Source organism: Mastacembelus armatus, chromosome 18 (assembly GCF_900324485.2).
Source record: "Mastacembelus armatus chromosome 18, fMasArm1.2, whole genome shotgun sequence".
Taxonomy (NCBI): domain Eukaryota; kingdom Metazoa; phylum Chordata; class Actinopteri; order Synbranchiformes; family Mastacembelidae; genus Mastacembelus; species Mastacembelus armatus.
Genome location: NC_046650.1, coordinates 4,970,175 through 4,980,995, shown reverse-complemented (window position 1 = coordinate 4,980,995; position 10,821 = coordinate 4,970,175). Strand labels below are relative to the sequence as shown.

General features: G+C 41.5%; 2 protein-coding genes across 2 annotated transcripts; both read left to right on the top strand.

Moving 5' to 3' along the window:
- Positions 1 to 4,799: 4,799 nt before the first annotated feature.
- LOC113142915 (uncharacterized) lies at positions 4,800 to 7,270 on the top strand. The gene is made up of 5 exons (XM_026328282.2): positions 4,800 to 5,836; positions 5,968 to 6,672; positions 6,758 to 6,883; positions 6,966 to 7,009; positions 7,122 to 7,270. The coding sequence occupies exons 1-5, from the start codon at positions 5,779 to 5,781 to the stop codon at positions 7,239 to 7,241; spliced, it is 1,053 nt and encodes a 350-aa protein (XP_026184067.1). The 5' UTR covers positions 4,800 to 5,778; the 3' UTR covers positions 7,242 to 7,270.
- Positions 7,271 to 8,595: 1,325 nt separating this feature from the next.
- Positions 8,596 to 10,394, top strand: LOC113142925 (uncharacterized). Its single transcript, XM_026328293.1, has 5 exons — positions 8,596 to 8,691; positions 8,790 to 9,494; positions 9,622 to 9,738; positions 9,816 to 9,859; positions 9,972 to 10,394. The coding sequence occupies exons 1-5, from the start codon at positions 8,640 to 8,642 to the stop codon at positions 10,089 to 10,091; spliced, it is 1,038 nt and encodes a 345-aa protein (XP_026184078.1). The 5' UTR covers positions 8,596 to 8,639; the 3' UTR covers positions 10,092 to 10,394.
- Positions 10,395 to 10,821: the final 427 nt, after the last annotated feature.

The following is a 10,821-nucleotide window of genomic DNA, read 5'->3' as shown; positions in this document are numbered from 1 at the left end:
TATTCATGTCAGCTTCAATGATTTCATACAAATTTCGGGGATCTTAGCAACTTTTAAACATTTATCGTATGTCCATTTTTTGTCATTACTGTTGACAAAGATAATATTTTCATCTTGATCGTGAGACAACATGATGTGTGGATGTGTGTTCAGTCCCTAGCTAAATTAACACTGGTCTTGTTTGTAGAAGACTTCACCTACCCTGATGAGCAGGGAAGTGGGAACTAAGTAGTCGTAAACAAAAGTACACAGGACATAAATGCTATTCACGTGCAAACTTGATGATCCAACCGATGATGTTAGACAGCGTCTACAGTAAGAAAGGGCACAGCAATCCAGATAACTGGCTTATCAAAGACTATTTCATAGTGTTACAGTGTGGATGACACAAAGCCTTTCTGTATCCTATATGTTTATGTGACAAGTGTTGTAGCTGGCCTCAGTCAATATTGATGTCATATTTATTTATAGGAACAACTACAAAAAAAAAAAAAATTACATTGTGTGTTGATAAAACAAGCAGTGCACTTTACCTATGTAACTTTAACTATCCAGATCTGTACAAAGAAAGCAGAATTCTCTTTTCACTGTTCCCTTGTCTGTGTGCTCAGTCAGCATCTACTGTATATGCAGACACAAACATGATCATACTCTTGACCTAAACAATTACATAAGCATAAATTTAAGCATCTACAGTATATAGTATCAAAAGGTCAGATACACATAACTCTAGAAGGCTTTAGTGTGCCTGTGTTTGCTGTTATGTGCCTGTGAACTTGTAATTTTTGTTGTTCATTCTTAGGGTTTTAGCCAAGTGTTTACACTCTCACAAAGATGAGCCTAAAGTTACTTAAACTGTTTGACTACCAGTCAAAATATACTCATGAGAGAATATGTTAGGATTTGTTTTCTGTGACATCTGGTGTATGGACTTTTATTTTGGTCTTTGGTTTCCGGTTATAGGTTATAGCCATAGGTAGCTTTATGTTCATCAGTTAGATAGTTTTCACCTGTGTTTGATTAGGTTTTTGTTTCAAGTGTATATATATATATATATATATATATATATATATATATAATAATTAATAATAATTCCCGTCTCACCCCTTATGGGTGGTGTGTCTTCCTCAATCTCGGGTCCTCTACCAGAGGCCTGGGAGTTTGAGGGTTCTTCGCAGTGTCTTAGCTGTTCCTAGCACTGCGCTCTTCTGGACTGAGATCTCTGATGTTGTTCCTGGAATCTGTTGGAGCCACTCTCCCAGTTTGGGGGTCACAGCCCCGAGGGTGCCGATTACCACCGGGACCACTGTTGCCTTCACCTTCCACATCTTTTCTAGCTCTTCTTTAAGCCCTTGGTATTTCTCCAGCTTCTCATGTTCCTTCTTTCTGATGTTGCTGTCACTTGGGATCGCTACATCTACCACTACGGCTTTCTTCTGTTGTTTGTCCACCACTACTATGTTCGGTTGGTTAGCCATCACCTGTTTGTCGGTCTGTATCTGGAAGTCCCACAGGATCTTAGCTCGGTCATTCTCCCTCACCTTTGGAGGCGTGTCCCATTTTGACCTTGGGACCTCCAGCCCATACTCGGCACAGATGTTCCTGTACACTATGCCGGCCACTTGGTTATGGCGTTCCATGTACGCTCTGCCTGCTAGCATCTTACAACCTGCTGTTATGTGCTGGATTGTCTCAGGGGCATCTTTGCACAGCCTGCACCTGGGGTCCTGCCTGGTGTGGTAGATCCCGGCCTCTATCGATCTTGTGCTCAGGGCCTGTTCTTGTGCCGCTACGATCAGTGCCTCTGTGCTGTCTTTCAGTCCAGCTTTTTCCAGCCACCGGTAGGACTTTTCGATATCAGCCACTTCTTGTATCTGTCGGTGGTACATGCCGTGCAGGGGTTTGTCCTGCCATGATGGTTCTTGCTCTTCGTCCTCTGCATCGGGCTTCTGTTGCCTGAGATATTCACTAAGTATTCCATCACTTGGGGCCATCTTCCTGATGTACTCATGGATCTTGGCCATTTCATCTTGGATGGTGGCTCTGACGCTCACCAGTCCCCGGCCTCCTTCCTTCCTCTTAGCGTACAGTCTCAGGATGCTGGATTTGGGGTGAAGTCCTCCATGCATTGTGAGGAGCTTCCTTGTCTTGACATCAGTGGCTTCTATGTCCTCTTTTGGCCAGCTTATTATGCCAGCGGGGTATCTGATGACCGGCAGGGCGTAGGTGTTGATGGCTTGGACCTTGTTCTTCCCATTTAGCTGACTTCTTAGGACTTGCCTTACTCTCTGTAGGTATTTGGCTGTGGCTGCTTTCCTTGCGGCTTCTTCCTGGTTCCCATTTGCCTGTGGGATTCCAAGGTACTTGTAGCTGCCCTCAACATCCGCTATGCTGCCTTCTGGGAGTTCAACTCCTTCAGTCCTGACAACTCTCCCTCTCTTTGTTATCATTCGACCACACTTGTCCAGTCCGAATGACATTACAATGTCGTTGCTGTATATCCTGGTGGTATGGATCAGTGAGTCGATGTCTCGTTCAGTCCTGGCATACAGCTTGATGTCATCCATGTACAGGAGGTGGCTGATGGTTGCCCCATTTCGCAGTCGGTATCCGAAGCCAGTCTTAGTGATGATCTGGCTGAGGGGGTTCAGGCCTATGCAGAACAGCAGCGGGGACAGAGCATCTCCTTGGTAGATGCCGCACTTGATGGAGACTTGTGCTATTGGCTTGAGGTTGGCTACTAGGGTTGTTTTCCACAGTCCCATTGAGTTCCTTATGAAGGTTCTTAGGGTCCTATTGATGTTGTACAGCTCCAGGCATTCCAGGATCCATGTGTGAGGCATTGAGTCGTAGGCTTTCTTGTAGTCAATCCAGGCGGTGCACAGGTTGGTCTGCCTGGTCTTACAGTCTCGAGCGACCGCTTTATCCACCAGTAGTTGGTGTTTTGCTCCCCTGGTGTCCTTACCTATTCCTTTCTGGGCCCCGCTCATGTATTGAGCCATGTGCCTACTCATCTTAGCCGCTATGATGCCCGACAGGAGCTTCCAGGTTGTGCAGAGGCAGGTTATCGGACGGCAGTTGGATGGGACTGCTCCCTTTTGGGGGTCCTTCAGGATCAGGACTGTCCTGCCTTCAGTTAGCCACTCTGGGTGAGTCCCATCCATTAGCAGCTGGTTCATTTGAGCCGCCAGGCGTTCATGGAGGGCAGTTAGCTTCTTTAGCCAGTAGGCGTGGATCATGTCAGGCCCGGTGCTGTCCAGTTCTTCATGTTGGAGACCCTTTCTCGGATATCTGCCGTTGCGATGGTTACTGGTTCTTGTTCAGGGAGGTTGCTGTGGTCTGCTCTCAGGTCTTCCAGCCACTGGGCACTGGTGTTATGTGATGCCTCCCTCTCCCATATGTCTTTCCAGTATTGTTCAGTCTCCAGCCTTGGTGGGTCTGCCCTCGTGTTACTGCCCTCCCATTGAGAGTACACCTTGGATGGTTCAGTGGAGAACATCCTGTTTATTCTCCGTGCTTCTATTTCTCTGGTGTACCTCTTCAGGCGTGTGGCCAGGGCTGTGAGTCGTTGTTTGGCAGTCTCCAGGGCCTCTGGTATGGTGTATATGCTGTATTTCTTACCCAACTTCATCCCCCTTCTCTGCAGTTCTGATAGTTGGCTGACTTCTCTCCGTGTTGCCCTTATTTTTGCCTCTAACCTCCTTCTCCAGGCAGGGTACTGCTCCTTGGTGGTGGGATGTATTCTGTGGCCAAGCATCTCAAGGATCACTGTTGCCGTGGTGTATATCAGCTTGTTGGTCTCAGTGATGGTCACAGTGGGGATTGTTCGTAATGCTGCATTCACATCTTCTAGTAGACTTTCAGAGAGTACTTCACTTAGTCTTGGTAACCGGCTGCAGAGGTTCCAGGTGTCCATCTTGCCTACGAATATATAGGTAGGTTGGTGGATTAACATGGTTAGTTTCATTAGATGCCGAGTGGGGAAGCCGGTAAGTTTTGTTTAGACACCTGTTTCTATGCGTAGTGGCGTAGCCTATGCTGGGAGAGCTCTCAGGGGTACCCAAACCTGTTTTTGACCCAAAATAAAGAATGGTGTCCTGCACGTGGGTCCTGCGCGTCTTCATCCCTTCTTACCACCACACCGTAACAGAATAGTGACAGAAAAGTTTTAGGTTTAAATAAGGGCGAATTAAAAATTACATTCTGTGTTAAGTCATATCCTTTTAAACATCTTAAAGCAGACGATACAATATATTAAGGATTCATTGGTTACATACAGTTACATAGTTTAAAAACTTATTCCACTGTGTGCATGGTGATTTTACTGTGTATATTATAAAAAAAATGTTTTTGGTGTAAAATGTGTTGGCTACCCACTAAAGGTTTCTCTGTATCATAGTATACAGGTGCATCTCAAGAATTTAGAATATCATCAAAAAGTTGATTTATTTCAGTAATTCAGTTCAAAAAGTGAAACTCATATACAGATGCATTACATCCTCATGTCTTCCTTCACTACACCCAAGAACCTCCTCTTAGGCCTAGAGGAAGACCAAAGAGGAGGTTCTTGGATGTAGTGAAGGAGGACATGAGGATAGTTGGTGTGTGTGAGGAGGATACAGAGGATAGGGTTAAATGGAGGCAGATGATTCGCTGTGGTGACCCCTGAAGGGAGCAGCTGAAAGGAGAAGAAGAAGACAGACTGATATATGTCAAGTGTTTGTTTCTTTTCATTTTGATTGTTATAACTTACAGCTAATTAAAACCCCAAATTTAGTATCTCAGAAAATTTGAATATTACTTAAGACTAAAAAAAAGGATTTTTAACACAGAAATGTTGGACTAAAGAAAAGTAGAGTGGAACATGTACAGTAGTAAAACATGTACAGAACTCAATACTTGGTCAAGGCTCCTTTTGCATGAATTACTGCAGTAATGCAGTGTGGCATGGAGGTGATCAGTCTGTGGCTCTGCTGAGGTGTTATGGAGGCCCAGGTTGCTCTGATAGCAGCCTTCAGCTCTTCTGTGTTATTGGGTCTGGTGTCCCTTTCGCGTCTTACCCTCCTTGTGTCAGTGATCGTCTTCTGGACAACTGCCAAGTCAGGAGTCTTCCCCACGATAGTGGGGCCTACTGAACCACACTGAGACCATTTAAAGGCTCAGGAAACCTCTGTAGGTGTTTGGAGTTAATTAGTTGATTAGAGTGTGACACCATGAGTCTCCAATATTGAACTTTTTCATAATATTCACAATTTCTGAGATACTGATTTTTGGGTTTTCATTACCTGTAAGTTAATATATCAGTCTGTGTGTAAAGAATCTATATATGAGTTTCACTTTTTGAATTGAATTACTGAAATAAATCAACTTTTTTAATGATATTCTAATTTGATGCACTGGTATATAGAGTATTAAGTTCTCGTATTTTTATTATTTGTTCCAAAAAATGATAACGTCTAACTGCTGAATGTTGGGCTTGGATGGACTCCTGTTGCACACTGGTACTGCTGTACTCATAATATACAGATCATTTATTTTTCAGTTACGTTAAATTCTTCCTATAGGTCCTACATATATCTCACCATGTGAATTTTCTCAAAAAAAAACCAACAAAAAAACAAAACAAAAAAAAAACCAAACATGATACTGTTGGTTGCAGTGATCATGTGATCATGCTTCCTATATAGGTCAGACAGTGTCACTTCAGGTTGGCCAATCAAATGTAGCCCTGTCTCTGAAGAGGGGAAATATTCCTTCATTCAGCCCTGCTATTTGAACATGATGACATCTGCAAAGTTTGTCTTCTACTTGACATGTTTGTTCTTGGGGAAAATAGGTGAGTTGTTTTTATGGCTCTATCTTGGTCTACCCCTCATACAAATATTTCTTACATTTTTTCATGAATGTATTATGGTGAATTCTCTCATAGTTAAATCTGAATTTTCTTTGTCTCCTATTTCACTTCAGCTCAAACAAAACATCTGAAACACTCACCCATTCGTCAAGAGAGTGGTTTTTTATCAGTTAAAGCTGGGGGCACGTTGACTTTATACTGCTTTTATGTAGCTGATGTTTCAGGATGGCTTTACTGGTATAAACAAACACTGAAAGAGAAACCAAGGCTCATCTCTGTCCTTTACATATATGACAGAAGTGGCACTTTTTATGATGAATTTAAGAACAATCCACGCTTCACACTGGATGCTGAAAAAGGCACAAATCATTTAAAAATTTCTGATTTGCAAATTTCAGACTCAGCTACGTACTATTGCGCAAGAAGTCATACATATGCTTTTGAATTTGCGGAGGGCACTGTTGTCAGCGTGCAGGGCTCAGGTTTGAACATCCCAGCTCAGGTGCATCAGTCAGCATCTGAGAGCATCCAGCCAGGAGGCTCTGTGACTCTGAACTGTACAGTACACACTGGGACCTGTGATGGAGAACACAGGGTTTACTGGTTCAAACACTCTGGACAAGCTCATCCAGGACTCATTTACACCCATGGAGGCAGCAATGATCAGTGTGAGAGGAAACCTGAGACACAAACTCCCTCCTGTGTCTACAACCTGCCGATGAACAGCCTGAATGTGTCTGATGCTGGGACCTACTACTGTGCTGTTGTCTCATGTGCAAACATGCTGTTTGGGAACGGGACCAAGAAAGACCCAGCAGGCAAGTACAATAAAATTCTAGCAGGGAAATAATTATAATAACTCCTTAATCAAATCTTCCATCAACATTAAGTTTAACTCTACAGATAAGGAGAACTCTCCCAAATATCTTGTGTATTTCTTGAGTGGAGCTTTGACAATCACCACCATCCTGGTTGTTTTACTGGCTCTATCTGTGTATAAGATCAGCAAAAGAAACTGCCAATGTACAGGTGAGCAGTACTTTTCTTGTATCTAATGGCTTCCATTCCCTGTAACTTTTAAATAAGACTATTTCCTGTGTTTCAAAACTAGGATCTCATGGAAGATCGTCAGCTCCCTACACAACAAATCCACAGGTACATGGTAACTTAATAATTAATTGATTACATTAATTCAATTAATATTTTATGTATATAGATATATTCAATTTAATATTGAGTGTGTGTGTGTATGTATTTTTTTTATCAGGATTATCAAGACAAGGAGAATGTCCATTATGCTGCTTTAAGTGTTAACCTGCCCAACAGACCAAGAAGACAGAGGAACAACAGCAGGAGTGAATGTGTGTACACCAGTGTAAAGCAGTAGAAATGGACTGATTTAAATGATACACAGTATTTGTGCATGGTGTATATAATGTTTATCAATCATTTAATTAGATTTTTTTCCTCCTGAATACAAAAACAGAAAATAAAACAATGACAAAACTGGTTTGCGTGTAACTACTCTTATTTCTATTTCCTGCCCTGGGTTGTGTGAGAGGATGGGATCTAAGCACCAGGCTCAACTTGTGTGTCTTATTATATGTGTCTTTTCAGCAATGCATCCAATTGTCACTGACGAAAGTGTAAAACTTAATTTCTTATAAATTTAGAAGTAGATTCCTTGTAGTTTGCAACAACATATGTGAGGTTCAGTAATGTTTAGTTGCTTGTAATTAGTGAAAACTGAACAACTTCTACACAGGAGCTTTTAGATCACTTTGCTGCAAAGCAGAGACACATAATCAGGCGTTACTTCTTCCACTATAGAACGACACAGCCTAAAAGCCTATCGTGTATGTGTGTAGGAGTTTTGTACCGCAAGGCCCATCATGGAGCAATGGTTTGAACCATCAGCCCCTTTTGTGTTTAGATGACGTAAACAACAAAAGTGCCACTTATTACCAATTCTCTCACATTTAGCTGTAGAAATGCTTAAAGAAACACAACAATGCACCAAAAACTGCAAGAAAGATCAGAAGCTTGTAAGACAAATATAAATGCTGCACAGTTACAAATAATCAAGTAAACTGACTTTGCGAATGTTTTAAGGAAGGAAACATACTCAACATGTTCAGTAGGCCTCAAGGGCGCACACTGTATCCTTTAGCGAGTAATGGTGACTATAAACAGAACGTCATGCACAGAAACACTCTGGAGGGCACCTTTTACCAAGACAACACACATCTGGAAATGTTGAGCAACAGCTTGTGGTTCATTTGTGCTTCATGTGCAGAACTCAGGGTCATAAACAGTTTATGCAGGACTAGATCGCAGCTCAGTAAAAAGCAGGTGATCACATGTAGTGCAGACACTGACAGAGGACTTAAACTACATCTATATATCTGTTCATGAAATCAACTGTATTAACAAATTGTATGTAGTGTCTCGAGTATATTAAGATAGCAAATATAATATGGACTCCCTGTTAGATATTTCGCACAACATAAAGAGAATTATTCCATTTCCAAATGAAGAGCACAAGTACATTTTGTCTACCCAATTATGCTGTACAGGGTAGTACATGTTTATCATACGTTTATTTCCGTTTGAGCCGTTTCTGAAAAAACAAACTCGACACTATGGGAGAAGGTAAACATGTGACGTTTCGTAACTAGGCCATAGAGAACAGAGTCACATCAGGTTGGCCAATCAAACACAGTTCTGACAGAAGAGTGGAACAAAAATCAACATTCTTCTCATTCGGCAGGGGAATTAGACCACGATGCCATCTCCATTCTTTTTCTGTCTGATATGGTTGTTCTTCGGGAAAATGGGTTAGTTTGACTTTTTTTTTTTTTGATTGTACGGATTAGGCTGAACATTATTACACTAAATTAAATCAGATTTTGTTTTGTCTCTCTTTTACCCTTAGTTCAGACAGCTGCTGTGAAAATCTCATCTTTGCAACAGGAGAGTCCTTTTGTATCACCTAAAACTGGTGAGAGCTTGACGTTGCAATGTTTCTATGAAGGTGATGTTGCTGCAAGGTTTTACTGGTTTAAACAAAATTTGGGACAGAAACCCAGGCTTATTTCTACCTTCTACGTGTATGAGAAGATCGGCACTTTCTATGGTGAATTCAAGAACAATCCACGTTTCACTTTGGATACTGGAAATCAAAAAAATCACCTGACGATAGCAGATTTGCGCACTTCAGACTCAGCTACTTACTACTGTATAAGTTGCTACTTATACACATTAGAAATTTCAGAAACCATTAATGTCAGCGTGCAGGGCTCAGGTTTGAACATCCCAGCTCAGGTGCATCAGTCAGCATCTGAGAGCATCCAGCCAGGAGGCTCTGTGACTCTGAACTGTACAGTACACACTGGGACCTGTGATGGAGAACACAGGGTTTACTGGTTCAAACACTCTGGACAAGCTCATCCAGGACTCATTTACACCCATGGAGGCAGCAATGATCAGTGTGAGAGGAAACCTGAGACACAAACTCACTCCTGTGTCTACAACCTGCCGATGAACAGCCTGAATGTGTCTGATGCTGGGACCTACTACTGTGCTGTTGCCTCATGTGGACACATACTGTTTGGGAACGGGACCAAGTTGGACATTGAAGGTACAGTAAATAAATTGGAAATTAAAGTTGTCACACGTGAAAATACTGACTGTTTCTCCCTGTGTCTCCTCTCATATCATTACTGAACTTACTGAAAGCTCTGTTTCTGATGTCTGGTTGCCAACAGGTGTGGTCGACATGGTGTATTTCTGGCATGCAGCTGCAGCATTCAGCACCATCCTGGGTGTTTTACTCTCTGTCTCCATGTGCATGATGAATAAGAGAAACAGCTCCTACTCTCCAGGTAAAACCTTTTCATATCAGTCAGCTTGTGTTCACTGAAAATGTCATTTGAATTAAAAAACTGTCTTTCTCAATCAGAATTTCAACTAAGATGTCCAGTTCCCTCCACAGCAAATGCAAAGGTAACGGTTTTAAATATGTGTTGAATTTAACTGCACAGCTACAGTTTGATGCAAAGTTACAGTTTCTGTCAAGAATAAGATAATTATATATTGACATCTATTTTGTTACCAGGGTTACCAACATACAAAAAACCTCTACTATGCTGCTTCAAGCACTGACCTAACCAACAGCTCAAGCAGACAGATGGATCCAACATGGAGTCAGTGTGTGTACTACAGCATAAAAAAGTAGAACCAGACATGTTCCATCTCTAATGTGCTTCTGAGTAAGCCATGACTTTTGTAGTCTGTCTCTTTTAAGGTTCAAAGTAAAGTGAAATGACTTGAATAAATGTTTGAAAAGATCTCTATGATTTGTCAATATGATTAATTATCTATATCATAGTCCTCTTTTTGTATATGTGGTCTGAAGCAGGATATTCTCAATGTTACTTTTGTTTCTTTCTAATAAATCATGTATTTAAAATCATAAGATTATTTTTAGTATGTAGGAATCATATAAAAACTGTATCTCACTCGTGTTTTAGGATGAAGATTGTCTTGGACATTTTGTCAGACTGCTTTTAAACCATGTCATCAACAGAATGTGTTATTCTAAGTGAATATAATGCAGGGGGGATTCTAGGATTTCATCCTTAGGGGTGCTTAGCCCTCAACATTGTTGCTCATAACACTGCCTATCTTCTTTAACTACCTACGCATTGCAAGAGGTTTCATCGTCTCCCACCTCCGGCCGACATACAGCACAAGCTATTGCACTTCTAAGACAGCATGCTCAGAATAGCAAAGAGAGTGAAAATAAATAAATAAATAATTTAAAATAAACTCTCAAATGAACATCAAGTAAATTGACTTTGGAGCACTTTGAGTGTGAAACAATATGTTTTCAATCCAGCCGAAACTCATACATGACCAACGTGTAGCTGAGAATGAGGCTGACCTTCTAAACTCGTGTAAAAGAG

What these genes read in the sequence shown, in the direction of transcription:
- LOC113142915 (XM_026328282.2), top strand. Translation starts at nt 5,779, where the DNA reads ATGATGACATCTGCAAAGTTTGTCTTCTACTTGACATGTTTGTTCTTG. An exon ending in TTTGTTCTTGGGGAAAATAG is followed by an intron (nt 5,837 to 5,967) that starts GTGAGTTGTTTT and finishes ATTTCACTTCAG; the next exon opens with CTCAAACAAAACATCTGAAA. An exon ending in GACCAAGAAAGACCCAGCAG is followed by an intron (nt 6,673 to 6,757) that starts GCAAGTACAATA and finishes TTAACTCTACAG; the next exon opens with ATAAGGAGAACTCTCCCAAA.
- LOC113142925 (XM_026328293.1), top strand. Translation starts at nt 8,640, where the DNA reads ATGCCATCTCCATTCTTTTTCTGTCTGATATGGTTGTTCTTCGGGAAA. An exon ending in GTTGTTCTTCGGGAAAATGG is followed by an intron (nt 8,692 to 8,789) that starts GTTAGTTTGACT and finishes TTTTACCCTTAG; the next exon opens with TTCAGACAGCTGCTGTGAAA. An exon ending in AAACAGCTCCTACTCTCCAG is followed by an intron (nt 9,739 to 9,815) that starts GTAAAACCTTTT and finishes TTTCTCAATCAG; the next exon opens with AATTTCAACTAAGATGTCCA.